Here is a 15,712-nt window from a genome sequence, read left to right on the forward strand (position 1 = left end):
CTAGATATCTGATATCCGAGTTTGGTCTCAAGAGCTGGCAGTCAAGACAGGGTAGTGAGGGTCTTTCCGAGACAGCCCAAATCCTGGGCATGCAGCCTTCTGTAACGGTCACTGGTGGCTCCGTCTTAAAATGACTATTGCTTCAGATTCCATCCCAACAACAAGCAAGTCTTCTGTTCCAAAGGTTACGCCAGTTTGCATTCAAAAAAAGAGGGCAAGCCATGGAAGTGGGCCCAATTATGATTCTCAGAGATCACACCTGAACACGACCTTTTCAGGCTCCGTGTTCATAAGGATATCCCGGCAGAAATCAGGCTTTGTTCAGACAAAGATGCGCCGTAATAAATTAAACTGAAGCTTGTAGCCTTACAGGTGAGCACCACAGATATGTTCAATGAATGTGAAGAAACACACTGCCAGTTTAGAAAAGTGAATCACCTTAACAGGTTTCCAACAACTACGTCTTGCCACAGCGAGTAGCAAAGCTGTCAATTTAATGAGAGAATCTATCGCGTCGTTTAATCACAAGATCATTTGTTTCTTCATTTATACCATGTGTGTTTACTGAGCACTGGGCATTGAGGATTCAGTGTGAATAAAAGAAAGATGATTCCAGCCCTTATGGAACATACAGTTTAACGCTGGAGTGATATTCAATAAATAGGCACTCAATAAATATAGAATTATAAACTGTGATGACTGCTAAGAATGAAAGAACACTCCCAAGGAGGAAGAGAAGAGAACATATGATTTAGACTAAGAAGTCAGAGAAAGGTCCTGTGTGCAAGTGACACTGACGCTGAGATATGAGGATGGTGTGTGGAGGAGTGAGGAAGGGGACAAAAGACCCCAAGTGGGGAATGGTACTTGGGAAGGGGTGGAGGTGGGAAGTCCTTGGCACAATCAGGAACAGAAAGACCATGTGGCTGGAGGACAATGAACAAGAATGGGCATGGCCAGAAATGGAAATGAGAGGTAGACAGGAGTCGAGCCAGATGGGGCCCTGCAGAAGTTAAGAATCCTGAGTTTAAACCTACATACAATAGGAAGCTGGCTAAGGATTTTGTTCAAGAAAGTGACTGCCTAACTTGAGACTCAGCCAACCTAAGAGGGGATGTTGGGAGACCAGTTAAGAGCTATCACAGAAGTCCAGACACAAGAGGATAGTGCTACAATACAAGCACTGGAGATGGAATTAAAAGGATCAATTTGGGCTTCCCTGGTGGTGCAGTGGTTGAGAGTCCGCCTGCCGATGCAGGGGACACGGGTTCGTGCCCCGGTCTGGGAAGATCCCACATGCTGCAGTGAGGCTGGGCCCGTGAGCCATGGCCGCTAAGCCTGCGTGTCCGGAGCCTGTGCTCCGCAACGGGAGAGGCCACAACAGTGAGAGGCCCGCGTACCACAAAAAAAAAGGATCAATTTAAGAGATATTTTGGAGTTGAACTAATAGACTTTGGTGGTAATTAGATGTGAGAGTTTAAGGATTATTAGATATAAGAAATAAAGGATTACTTCAAGCTTTCTAACATCTGCAGCTAGGCTGATGGAGGCATTACTGGCACAGGAAAGACTAGAAGAGGTGGTGAAAATCCAGGGTTCTACTTCAGAGGTGGTTCTATTTGAGAGGCCACCTGTGAGATCTTCAAGTGATGATACTGAGTAAGCAGTTCAACATGAAGATCTGCAACTCAAGAAGAGAGATCTGCACTATGGCTCTAAGTATAATTTATACGCCAAGAACTTCCATATTTATAGTTTTCCAGCCCAAGTTGCAGAGAAGAAATTCAAACCCAAGTCTTTTCAACTACTAAGTTCCTGAAGCTCTTCCACTGATATATGCTCAAGTATGAAGTAATGTGCTGTCAATGTTAAGGAAATAAGCAAGATTCACTGAGGAAGTGAGTTGGGCTTGAAGGATATACAGATGTTTTGGAGAAAGAAAGTTGAAGGGCATTCCAGGTAAAGGCCAGCACTTGTACATGGCCCAGAGCTGTGAAAGAGCCTGACATGGTAAAGGATTAGTAAGAGATTTATTGTAGCTACTAACGGGTTGAGGACACAAGTGTTGGGCAGGAAGGGACTGGATGGAGAAAGGAACAAAACTGGCGGGGAGGTGGGATAGGTCCTACGGCAGAGATTCTAGTTACCGCCCAATTTATCTATTCTCTTCTTTCCCACTAGGCAGAACTCCGATATTTTTTTTTTTTTTTTTTTTTTTTAGCTAGTATTAGTTAGAAGACTACCTCCCTCAGTCTTTTTGTAACTAAACATGGCCTGGATGTCTAAGTTTTAGCCAATGAGATGCAGGTTAAAGTGTTGTGATTTAAAGGACAGAGGTACAGCCTTTCCCTCTTCCTCCTTCCTGCTGGCTGGAATGTGGATGTGGCAGCTGGACCTCAAGCACCCATCTTGGTCCTGGAGGCTACAGGACAACAGTGCATTCTGCTGTGCAGAGCAGCGCAGCAGAACTGAAGACTATGCAGCTAACCTATAAGCCTTGACCTGCCTACCTCTGTTCTTCTTTTCTGTGAGATAGAAATAAACTTTCTTGTTTAAGCCATTGATATTTTAGGATTTAACGCCACTCTCAGCAGAACATACTTCCTAACACACAGGTCCAGACAGTGAAACTGATAAGCTTGGATACTACCCTACAAAGCACTAGAAAGGCCAGGGACGCATACATTTTAGAGCCGTGAATCTGGCAGCGCTCCAGAGTGGAGAGACAGCAGTAGCAGAGAGCTTAGGAAGCTGGGGTCACAGTCTAGATGAGACGCAATCAGAATCTAAATTAAGATAGTGGCAGTGACAGGGAACAGAGGCAAGACTTGAGAGACATTTTTGAGAAGGATGCTGCGAAGTGTGTCTCCATCACTATCAATGACTTAGTACAAGAAAAGGGGCTTAAGTTAAAAGAGCTTTTGATTGACTATCAGGGAAAATGCTTTCACAGAACAATGAAACTCCCTGATGAATTACTAGAAGAGGGGAGAGCTGCCGGCAGTCCTCAAGGAAGGAAAAGGTTATGTTTCCCCACAGCCTTCAGTCTGCCGTACTGAAGGCAGAGCCGGCCCCATGCATTCTGCGGCCCCTTGCAGTTAAAAATGTCCAGAAACTAGTGACTACCAAAATTCTTCATCTAGAAAACAGAGTTTTCTAAAAACTGGACATACTACAAATATAAGCAACTGCTCACTATATTCTCCAAAAAAACACCCTAGGAGGGAAAATCCAGTAAAATACTAATCTCTTTATACAGATTACCTGAAACTTCTATTTCAAACATTCCAAAAGTAAAACACCATGGTTTGCTGGAGCTGGCATTGCCACTGCCTTAGAAATGAGTTTGATTTGGGCTCCTCGCACAGAAACAACGGACTGACAAGGCTGATGATCCTTAACGCTTGACAAATTCATCAGGTTTTCAGAAGATTAGACTGTGATGCTAAGTAAAGGCAACATGAAGAAAAAAGCAAGGAATTGGGCAAAAAGGTGTTTCAATCTTTCCAATTAAAAGAGCGACAAACTCTGACAAATCCAAGCTTTCTCATCTCTGAATGAAGGGTCACAGAAATTTACAATTTCCACCAAGAACTCAATGAAAACTGTAATATAAATTTGGTCCATGAAAACAATTCCCCTCAGATCTCTCAAAATCAACCAACGAGGAAAAGTTACTTTCCGGGCCCCTCTCCCCAGTGAAATGTTGGCATGACAACACAAGTCCTCACAGGGCAAGGTAACATTCATGTTAGAATAATTTTCTGGATGTCCCTGGTGGTGCAGTGGTTAAGAATCCACCTACCAATGCAGGGGACACGGGTTCGAGCCCTGGCTCAAGAAGATCCCACATGCCGCCGAGCAACCAAGCCCGTGTGCCACAACTACTGAGTCTGTGCTCTAGAACCCGCAAGCCACAACTACTGAGCCCGCACGCCACAACTACTGAAGCCCGAGTGCCTAGAGCCCATGCTCTGCAACTAGAGAAGCCACCACAATAAGAAGCATGCACACCACAATGAAGAGTAGCCCCTGCTCACCACAACTAGGGAAAGCCCTGGCGCAGCAACGAAGACCCAACACAGCCAAAAATAAAATTAATTAATTAATTAGAAAAAAAATAAGGAAACAGTCTCCTGTGACTATGGAAAACAACAACAACAAAGAATCATTTTCTGTGCTGCAAGTTTGCCAGCCCAAGCAAATCTCTCACTCTGAAATAAAGCTACTGCAATTGTACGGTGCCACAGAACGTTCACAGTGTGTTGACATACATCACCTCATTTGATCCACACCATAACTTCATACGATAGGTAGAGTGGATATTGTTATTCCAGTTTCACCAAGGAAATGGAAGTACTGAAGGGGTAGAGCCAGCTGATGACATCATTCAGGGATCCTGGTGCTAACTGTGGCAGCCTGCTCCACACAAGCAAGAATCAGAGCATCATGGGAAGAGCCATGAAAACCTACATCAAGATATTGCTTAAGTGGCCGTGGGACTCCTTGAAATGCTGGCATCAACTCAATGAAGGTTCTGAATATCTGTGGAGTGTCAGGCACTACAAATGACCCTGGCTCTGTCCTTGGATACTCGTGTACTAGAAATGAAACAAAATGCAAACAAATACTGAAGTACATGGAGTTGGTGACTGCTGGCAAGCAGTGTGTCCAAAGGCAGTGAGAAGGGAGCCAGGGAGTCTGACAGTGAACCCCCGAGCTAAAATGGGAAGGCTGAGTAGGAGCTGGCTAGATGGATGGGCAAGGGGAGCATTCCAGAAAGGAAGACCATGCGTAAGGCACCTAATCAAGAGTAAAATGCGAAGGACAAAGGTTCTCTGTGTCTAAACACGTTGCAGGGACCAGACCACGAAAGGCCTCACATGACATGCTGAAGAGCATGTATTTTACGTTTTAGGGATGGAAAGCCACTGAAAAATATGAGAATAACATAATCAGAATTATACTTGATGAGGAGTCAAGGGTCAGCCTATTGCTCCTTTGTAGATAATCTGTCTTTTTCTCTAGCTGCTTTTAAGATTTTCCCTTTGGTTTTCTGTAGTTTCATCTTGATGTATCTAAGTATGGATTTTTTTTTTTTTAAATTTTACTTACAATCATTGGTTGTAAATCTGTGGTTTGGTATCTCAACTGTTATGGAAAATCTCAGCCATTATCTTTAAATTTCACCTTCGCTCATTTTCTCTCTCATCTCCTTTCTAGGTCTCTAATTAAACTTATTTAGACCTCACTTTATTCTCTATGTCTCTTACCCGCTCCCTCTGCATTTTCTATTTGTCTCTCCATGCTATACTCTGGATAATTTTTTCTTACCGTCTTCCAGTTTGTTAACTTTCTCTTCAGCTTTATTCAATCTTCTGTTAAATGCATCCACTGAGGTTCTTCTTTTTTTTTTTTTTTGCGGTACGCGGGCCTCTCACTGTTGTGGCCTCTCCCGTTGCGGAGCACAGGCTCCGGACGCGCAGGCTCAGCGGCCATGGCTCACGGGCCCAGCCGCTCCGCGGCATGTGGGATCTTCCCAGACCGGGGAACAAACCCACATCCTACATCGGCAGGTGGACTCTCAGCCACTGTGCCACCAGTGAAGCCCGAGGTTCTTCTCTTTAAAATATTTAATCAAATATATACTTTTCCTCATCCACTGAGTTTTAAATTTCATTACTGTTATGTTTATTTCTAGAAGTTTTATTTGATTCCTTTTTTAATTTGCTATGTCACATTTCATAGTCTCCTATTCTTTGCAGATCTCTTCAAGCTTATCTTTTATTTCTTTAAGCACAGTAGTTTTTTATAGATGGTAATGATTCCGATATCTGATGGCGTTTATGAAGGGCTGTTTCTGCTGTCTGTGGTTGCTGATGATTCTTGCCCTTGGAGTACGGTTTCCTTGGGTGCCTGGTTATATTTACATGCTGGTTACTGAATAATCTGAGGCCTAGGCAGAAGAAACCTTCCTTCTGAAAGAATTTCCACTTGATTTTGCCAGACACCCAGAGGCACAACCAGCCCATAAACCAATTCAAGACTTGAGATTCCTTGGTTGAGCCAGTCAGCTTGAACCTGGGCTGCAATCCCACAAGAGAGCTGGTATGTTTCAGGTCCACCCTCACCGTGACAGTGCAGTCCTTTGGGGTCCCAGCTTCTTGTGAGAAATCTGAGCTTTATTTCTGTCCCCCACAACCGCTGGTCAAACCTACACTCTTGCATGGGTTTTCCACCCTAATTTTAACCTGGTAACGCCTGTGAGCTCTTCGATGCTTTAAGAAGGCTGGGTTTGGTTTGGTTTTTGTATTTTATCTAAATATTTTTGGCTGTTTCAGTAGGAAGGTGCATGTGTGAATAACAGTTCACCATTACTATCTACAGAAAGTCGCTAGAGTTTGTATTTCAGAGATATTTTTCAGGTGGCAGTGTAGAGCCTAGTGAGTAGTGACAGGAGTTAAGAACAGGAGAGGGGCAGTGGTGATCTGTGCAGGAAACACAGCAAGGAAGCTACTGTGATAATGCCCAATGTTACATTAAGCAAAAGCACAAGGGATGGAGAGAAGAGACAGGTATTCTCACATTTATTTTTCTCAGCAACCCCATGAGGGAAGCATTACTATTCTGGTTCTTACAGCAATCAGCCATTCAAAGAGGGAAAGTAATTTATCCCAGGGTTCATCCAAGGAGATGGTTAGTAGAGGTGGCATCAGAACCCAGTATGACTCCAATTCCAAACTCTTCTTACCACAGTATGATGAGATCTAGAAGAAAGACAGGTGCACGCGGGTGGGTTCCAATGAGGATGGGAGGGTTGCCAAAATTTTTTTAATTCACTTAAAGACATAGAAGGATTTTAAATTTTAGAAGATGCCAAGTGATAAACAGCTCGCTAAGTAACTTCACTGCTTCCACCCACAGAAATGACAGAGTAGTTAAAAGCATGAGCTTTGGGACTTCCCTGGTGGTGCAGTGGTTAAGAATCCTCCTGCCAATTCAGGGGAAACGGGTTCGAGCGCTAGTCTGGGAAGATCCCACATGCTGCTGAGCAACTAAGCCCACGCACCACAACAACTGAGCCTGCACTCTAGAGCCCCCGAGCCACAACTACTGAAGCCTGTGTGCCTAGGGCCCATGCTCTGCAACAAGAGAAGCCACTGCGATGAGAAGCCTGCACACCGTAACGAAGAGTAGCTCCCGCTTGCCGCAACCAGAGAAAAGCCAGTGCGCAGCAACAAAGACCCAACGCAGCCAAAAATTAATTAATTAATTTTTTAAAAGTCATGAAACTTTCAAAAAAAAAAAAACCATGAGCTTTGGAGTCACAAGACCTAAATTCCAACCTACGTCCTGTGATCTTGAACTTGTGGCTTTGAACAAGTTACTCCCTCTCTCAATTTCCTCCTTTGGAAATCAGGAATAGTATACATTTGTTATGTTTACACGGAGTGCCCCGGCACAAAGTACATTAACAAAAATTGTTAGATACTACTACTACTGTTGTTGTCATGGTTATTATCATCAGCTCTTGGTAGTCAGTTTTGAGTGAATCCAACCCTGTTACCCTGGACACAACTGACTGGAAAGGACTGGTACACAGGGATGGCAACGTTATAAACTGGGTCACATTTCCTCATCTGTAAAATGTAACCCATCTTATAGAGTTAGTGGGAAGATTAAATGAAGTTAATGCGTGCAAAAGTGCCACAGTGGCTAGAACACAGCAAGCACTCAATAATTGCTATATAATATATATTTAGATTGCATGTGCTTTTTTGTATGCTTGGTGAATTCTGTGCAAAGTAAGGAGGGAGAAGAGATGGTGCCACATAGGTAGGCAGAGGCCAGGTCAACGTTATGAAGTTTGGGCTTATCCCAAAGGCAATGGAGAGCTACGGAAGAAAGCAGTCAGGGGACTCATAATGGCTTATGGTTTAAGAAGCTCACACCGGCTGCTATACGGGGAACAGATTTAGAAGTGAAACCGGAGGCAGAAAGGCCAGTTAGCAGGTTACTGCAATAAATCAGACTAGTGGCAGAGGGAATGGAGGGTTCTAGATAGAGAGGTATTTATTATAAAAAGCAGAACTCACAAGATTATTCAGATGCTAGTTGGGAACGGGGAGCTGGGGAAGTTATAGGGGTAGAGTAAGGAATGGGAAAAACTGCCTAATTTCCTTATAACAGATGTTCTCAAAGTATAGTCCCCTGACCAGCAACATCAGCATTACCCGGGAACTCCCAGAAATGCAAATTCTCAGACCCCACCCCAGACCTACTGACTCAGAACCTCTGGGGATGGGGCCCAGCCATCTGAGCACACTCCAGGGGACTCTGACGCCCACTCAAGTGAAGAACCACTGCTCTAGACAAATAAGCCATGACCTGCTATAGGAAGAGCATCTTCAGGCAATTGGGAGGGGATATAAGTTCAGTCGGACTCAGCGAGTTTGAGGTGTTGGATATTAGATCTGATGCTTAAGGGAGAGTTTTGGGCTGGAGACAGAAATGAGCATGTCGTGTGCGTACAGAGGACAAATGAACAAGTAGACTGGTTCCCTCGTAGATGGTTCAGAATCAAAAGAGAAGAGAGCCTAGGATAGAGCAGTGAGGAACAACATTATTCAAGAAAGCGCAAGTAGAAAAGTTTGCAAAAGAAACTGAGGTGTGATCAGAAAGGTAGCAGAATAATCAGCCTAATGCGAAGTCAGAGAAGCCAAAGAAAGCGTGCGTTTCAGTAAGAAAAGTATGGTCAGCAGTGTAGGCTTAGTGACACGGTCACAGGAGGAAATGGAGTGAAGCAGAACGCCATGTGCAGGGAACTGACTGCGGAGACGAGGGTGTGCACCAGGCTCCGGAAGGCTGGCTGTGAAGGCGGGGAACAGCACAGGGTGGACGCTGCAGAGGGAAAAAGAAATCACACATGGTTTCTTGTATTTTTTTAAGATAAGAGAAGCCTGAACACAGTTAATTGCTGATAGGAAAGAATCACTAAAGAAGGTGTGGTTGAAGAGGGCACAACAAAGAAAGGGAGGGGACCCTGGGCGGGAAGGGAGGGGACCCAGAACCCAGAGGGAAGGATTAACCTCAGGCAGAAGGTCAGAGAGATGCCAACTTCATTGTATCAAAATAAATGGAGGAGGGAAGGAGTCTAGACACAAGCCATTCCTAAGTGGAAAGCTGAGGGGGTTCCACAGGGGAAGGGGGCGGGCAACAGCTCTGGTTTTTTGAAACGTAGAAGCCAATTCATCTGTTGAAAAGTGCTAGGGAGGTGAAGGATACCTAATATATTCAGAGCTGGGTTCCACAATCCCAGGGGAGGATCACATGCGAATGGCTTCCCAAAACAGTGGCCCTGAACATGCCAGGCGCTGCACTCTATGCATTCAAAATAGTAACAGTAAAAAATGTACAAAATAGTAACTAGTTATTGAGCACCTATGGCACACACCTGGCACTGCGTTAGATGATTCATAGGCACTACCAAATTCAATACTCTCCAGTAATCCAATGAGGTAGCAAGTATTATCATGCCAATTTTAGAGATGAGGCTCTAAAAGATCATTTAGGAAATGAGGCTCACAAACACCAAATGATAACATGCTTGCTCATGGATACCAGCTAGGAAATGACAAGGGCAGGATTCGAACCTAAGTCTCATCCTCTTCCCATGATGCCACACAACCTTCAGGATTTGAACAGGATTAGTGGAAGTGAGAATGGAAAAGAAAACATGATTTTTGAAAGATGTGCCTGAATGACAAGATACTGGGAGAAGTCAATCAACTCTTGGGCCCATTTTGAGTTTGGGGTGACAATGCGATATAAGTATGATCACGTCCTTTACCCAAGCTGGAGATATCGTTCTACATCTTGGGGCAGAGACTGGGAATATCAATTAGATGATAACAATGATAACATTGTCTGAAAGTAGACAGATGTGTATAGACTGGGGAAAGAAGGACTTCATATAAGAGTAACAGAATAAATAAATGAATGAAAAGAAAGCTAATACTCAAGCATTAAAAGGAAAAAAATCCCTTCACTACCCAAATTTCCTTCCTTGTTCTAATTTACAGACTGGTGAGAGATGAAGAACAGGGGGACTCATTGTGTCAGAACTTGGTCACCCTTCTCCCCAGGCTGATCATGAAGATACCTTCAGGTTCCTGAGTTGAAGCAGTGCCCTGGGTAGAGTGATTTTCGTGCCCAAACCTGAGTCCTTCACAGGGTCTTCTCAGATGCGGCTTCGCACTGATTCCCATTCCCAGCTGTTAACTGTATTAATTACATCGTCAACACTGCTTTTCTCTGAGCACTCTCTGCTCCAAATCTTTCTCTTGCCCAGGAGAAACCACTTCTAAATTTCTCTCTACTAAAGCTTTAATTGGCTTTTAGCTTCATGGCTCCCAAAAGACCCAAAATGTAGGCCCACATACTTATGTGCTCCCATCTACAGCTGGCTTTAACTTACTAATTCTGCATCTTTCCCAACAGATGAATGACTCCTCCAAGTTTAAGTTGACTTCCATCTGAGTTTTTCTTAAAGGGGACAAGCCTGACCTGTTACTGTGACATGATCATTTCAACACCAGAAACACAGTGTTTACTAAAATCTGACTAGTGTTTCTTTACCTGTCTTCCAAAGACTAGCTATCCATCAAAACTTCAAAAAATGAAAAAGGTGCTGAGCTATCATAGAGGGTTAAGTAGAGACTGGCCTCCCCCCACCCAAGCATGGCAAGCTAAAGTAAATGAGTTTTGCTGTGTTCTGAGCCTGTGATCCACATATATCAAACATATATCTCTCTCATGTTCTAAGTCTCTTAAAGCACATGTGATATTTCATCCTATTGAACATTTCCAACAGGGATAATGAGATCCAGCCCACTGCTTGGGCAAAAGGGAAAGTATTAAAATGCTGATTCTAAAGAGTCAGGCCTCTTTATCAATTCAGTTCCTATTACCTAAAAATAGGACTCCAAAATGATCATTACCAGGCAAACGAAAACAGGTAGGTTAAAGAAGAAAAAACTCTTACAGGCTGCATCATTTCTGAGACCCAGCAAGCCCCTGGGAAACAGAACAATACACCACTCAAAAACAGCTAATGTTTGAAGCATCTTTAATGGAAAATTGCTTCTCCTTAATAACGTAACAACCTCTAGCTCTAAATGCAAATCAGGCAGATCACTCCAGCCAGGTTATATAGACATGGATGAGTCATTGCTTTTGATGCCAAACTGACAAATATGAAGGTTTTATAATGGATCCTATGTGGCTGCTGTGCAGAAAAAGGATTCAGGTGTTAAACGGGAAAGCAACTAGTTTGGCTCTTCCTCAGTTTCAAAGAAGGAAAGGAAGGGTAATCTTTTGCAGAACACTTGCTGAGTACAAGACTGTTCTGGGGGTTGAAAGTAGGTGAAAGATGAGCAAAAACAGTTATATGAGGGAAATAAAGAAAATACTGAACCATAATAATATCAGTCATGGAATGTGAACTGAAAAAAGAAACAAGTACCTAGAAAGAAGAGTCGCGGAAAGGAAAGATCACACATCTAGCTGGAAGAAATAAGTACAGGCTCATGGGGACAACATCCTGTGGTTGACTGGACTCTACGATGGCCCCCAGTGACCCTCACAGCTCCTGCTCTTCACACCGTGGAATAACACCCCTCCCTCTGAGTGCAGGCAGGACCTACGACTTGCTTCTAACCAACAAAATATGGCCAACATGACAGGATGTCACTTCCATGATTACGTTCCATAAGACTGTAACTTCCTCCTTGAAAACAGACTCTCTCCCTTGCTGGATCTGATGAAGCCAGCTGCCATACAGAGAGGCCCACACCAGCAGCCAGCAAGGAAGTGAGGTCCTCAGTCCAAAAGCCCGCAAGGAACTGAATCTAGCCAACAACCATATAAACTTGGAAGAACACCCTTCCCCAGTAGAGCCTTCAGACGGCTGACACCTTGATTGCAACCTTGTGAGAAACCCTGAAGCAGAGGACCACACTGGGCCATGCCCAGATTCCTGACTAAAGGGGAACCTTGTTTCCTCTACTCATAACACTTAGGATATAAAATGTATGGGTTTTTCACACCAAGCAATTCTGCAAGTCTCTGTGGACACCACCTGGTGGCCAACAATTTAATTCAGTTCTGATACTAACTACCTGGAGAGAGTACAGACCTCACAGATTAAGGGCTCAGTCCCATGAGACTGCCTGCCCCCACCCCCCACTTCAGACTGCAAATGCAAGTAGTGGGCCTCCAGATTACCTACACTCTGTCTGAGTTGGCTGCAAATTGAGGGGGTTCCCATGACCCCATCCTTGGGTTTGATAATCTGTCATAACGGTTCACAGAACTCAGGGCAGCATTTAACTTACATTTACTGGTTTAGTATAAAGGATATCATAAAGGATATAGCCAAAGAGGTACATAGGAGGCCCAGAAGATCCTGAGCACATGAGCTTCTGTCCCCATGGAGTCGAGGGGTGCACCACCCTCCCAGCACATGGATGTATTCACCAAGCTAGAAGCTCTCAAAACCCCATAGTTCAGAAATTTTTATGGAGGCTTCATCATGCAGGCATGATCAAATATTAATTCAATGTTCAGCCTCTCTCCACTCCCTGAAGGATGGGGATGGGGCTGAAAATTTCAAGCTTCTAACCATAGCCTGAAATGATTAGAATCATTTCATGACCAACCCCATCCTGAAGCTATCCAGGAGTCCACCAAGAGTTGCCTCACAGAACAATAGATGCTCCTATCACCATCATCACTCAGGAAATGACAAGGGTTTTAGAAGCCCTGTGTCAAGGAACCAGGGTCAAAGACCACATATTAGAACAAAAGATGCTCCTAGCACTGCTATCACTCAGGAAGTTCCAAGGTCTTTAGGAGCTCTGTGTCAGGAACCAGGGGCAGAAGCCAAATATATATTTCTTATTATGTTCTACTGACCCACAGAAAATGTGAGATAGTAAACGTGTTGTTTTAAGTCTGCGGCAAATTTGTTACACAGAGATAAATAATTAATACACATTTAAAATGACAGTTGACATTTGAAGGTTAGAGGAATTTTCACAGGAGGAGACAGGGAATTAGGCAGCATTCATGGCAGAAAAGAGGAGGCACAGAGACACAAAAGCAGAAGAGGGAAGTGAGTGCTTAGGAACAATACAAGGCCCGGTTTGGTTGGATGTGAGGTCTGAGTGGGCAGGTGCAAGAACATAGGTTGGGGGCTTCCCTGGTGGCGCAGTGGTTAAGAATCTGTCTGCCAAGGCAGGGGACAGGGGTTCAAGCCCCGGTCCGGGAAGATCCCACATGCCGTAGAGCAACTAAGCCCGTGCGCCACAATTACTGAGCCTGCACTCCAGAGCTGACAAGCCACAACTACTGAAGCCCACACGCCTAGAGCCCATGCTCTGCAACAAGAGAAACCACCTCAATGAGAAGCCCATGCACCGCAATGAAGATCCAACACAGCCAAATATAAAATAAATAAATAAATTTATTTTTTTAAAAAAAGGACATAGGCTGGAGAGACAGGCAGGAGACCCCTGGTGGACAAGGACAGCCAAAAAGAGCCATTAGAGCTCATCACTTACATCATGCGGTCTGAGAACCTCTTGCTTCAAGAGGCGACAGCCTTCAAAAAATGATTTGGAAAATGCCCATAACTAAATGTGTGCTTTATTCTTTTTAAGGTACTTTCCCTTCCATTACCTCATTTGATTTACGCAAGGACCTGTGAAGAAGTCAAGGCAGGTATTTGTTATGAAGTTTTTTTGTTTTTGTTTTTGTTTTTTTACAAATAAGGAAAATGAAGCAGTAAGAGGCAAGAATGACTGGCAAAAGCTTTTGTTCAGTACTTTTTTGTTTCCTACTAGGAGTGTTGCCACATTTTATTGGATCCTCCTTCCCTGGTGGAGATGCAAACAGGGCTAGCCAAAGGAGCATTTATACCTAGAAGAGTAGGTGCAGTGAGGCCTGGGTGAACTGCAGAGTCAAAAGTACAATAGTTTAGTCCATATAAGCTGATATCAAAAGAGCTTTGAAATAAGGAGGGTCAAAATGAACATTAGATCCCAAGACTATCAAGTTTATACTCGATTGCTGCCTCTGCCTCAAGCAAATGAGTCAGAGCTGAGGGGACTGGCCAAATAGGGGTCAGCTAATTGGGAGCGGAGATGAGAAACTTTACTATGCAGCTGAGCTTTACTCAGGGGCCTAGTAAAAGGGTGTGCAGGGGTGGGAGGCTGGTTCCACTTAAAGGGATAGGGGTGACTCATTTATTTTTTAGTTTGTTGGGTTTTTTTTTTAAGCAGTATCTGAAAAGCAGGGACAATTTTCTACTGCAAAATGTTAAATAAGATCTGTCCTTACTCGTGGAGGTTCTACACCCAGAGTAGGACACCCAGTTCCCTCTCCCCATCCAGAGCCACACAAGCCAGTTTTTTTCCCCCCAATAGGCTTAGCTGGAGTCTTCAACAGCTTTTTGTAAATCTCAACAGGTTATAGCTACCAATACTCCATTAGTCAAGCAAAGATTTCCCCTGACATGTTGCTGCATGACTTGAAAAATCTACTTGGTAGTTCTCAAGGGAGAATGGGCATTATTTAGAGTGACCCAAAGGGGTAATCAATGCCAGTAAGATGAATCATAGTTCTGCATAGTGGCAAAGAAAGGGTCTCTATCAAAGCAAAAAAAAAAAAGACAAAAAACCCACACAAAACCTTAAGAAAGCAGGTTAAACACTAAGTTACAAAAAAAGGCTTCATTATTCAACTGAATAAAGCTTCCATATTCTGCCTAGAGGGGTGAACGGGGAAGAGCTACTTGACTGGGCCTTCCCTTCTTGGAGTCTGATGACCTGAAAACTAACTTCACAGACGAAAGTGCTCAGAATCCCAGGTCGAGGGAAGTGGGGATGAAGACATTGACCATCCCCACCTGTAATGATTCTCATTTTCCCAGTTCAATAAATACCAAATTGAACTTTTCTCTTTCAATCCATTCTTTCAAAATAACGGTTAAATGCAAAAAAAAAAAAGAGGGAGTCCTCCCTGAATAAAGGTTATTTTAAATAATTGTGAGAATCAGTCTTTTTAAATAAAAATAATCTTTAATCGTTTGATATCCACTAACAAAAGAGAGGCATTCCTTCATTTCTTGAAAATACTCATCACTTCCTTCTCAGTTCTATACAATTTTCTGTTAGGTCTTGTACAAGGCTCTCAAAATCTTTATCAGAGTTACTTCCCACCCTCCATCCCTGCACCTGAGTTTTCCATATCTACCAGCTTATGCCTTAGTTTTGTAGGATAATGACTACTTCAGGTAATTCCAACTGTGGACCATCTACCTGATAATCTCACCAATTTCCTATAGCTTCAACTGATAATATTCAGATCTATAACTCTCACCATCCCTCCTCTGGGTCGATATTTCTATTTCCAATCGCCCACTGGATGTTACAACTTGAGTGTCCCCCATGTAACTCAAATTCAACATATAATCAGAACCCAGATTCATAGTCCATCTCATACCTGGTCTTATTTTTCTCATTTAAGAATGTCAACACCCATGCAGTTGCTAAACTAGATATCAAGTTAATCTCATCCTTGAATGTTCCTCTGTCTTAAGTCCCGTATCTGATCTACCACTGAACTCTGACGATTCTAGTTCTGAAATATC

At 43.5% G+C, this 15,712-nt stretch overlaps 1 protein-coding gene across 6 annotated transcripts in view; it reads right to left on the reverse strand.

Moving 5' to 3' along the window:
• DIS3L2 (DIS3 like 3'-5' exoribonuclease 2) overlaps nt 1–15,712 on the reverse strand; it is a 388,363-nt gene that overhangs the window by 233,168 nt on the left and 139,483 nt on the right. The window contains exon 1 of one of the 6 annotated variants that reach the window (XM_089916221.1): nt 1–15,712. This exon is cut by the window's right edge and continues 14,853 nt beyond it. The exons of the other annotated variants lie outside the window; for them this stretch is intronic. Within the exon in view, the coding sequence (XP_089772347.1) occupies nt 1–91 (91 nt within the window). The 5' untranslated portion in view covers nt 92–15,712. 6 annotated transcript variants of the gene reach the window in all.

The sequence above is a fragment of the Delphinapterus leucas genome, chromosome 8, assembly GCF_059928025.1.
Source record: "Delphinapterus leucas isolate spDelLeu-1000000601 "Yukka" chromosome 8, BTC_Dleu_Yukka2, whole genome shotgun sequence".
Lineage (NCBI taxonomy): Eukaryota > Metazoa > Chordata > Mammalia > Artiodactyla > Monodontidae > Delphinapterus > Delphinapterus leucas.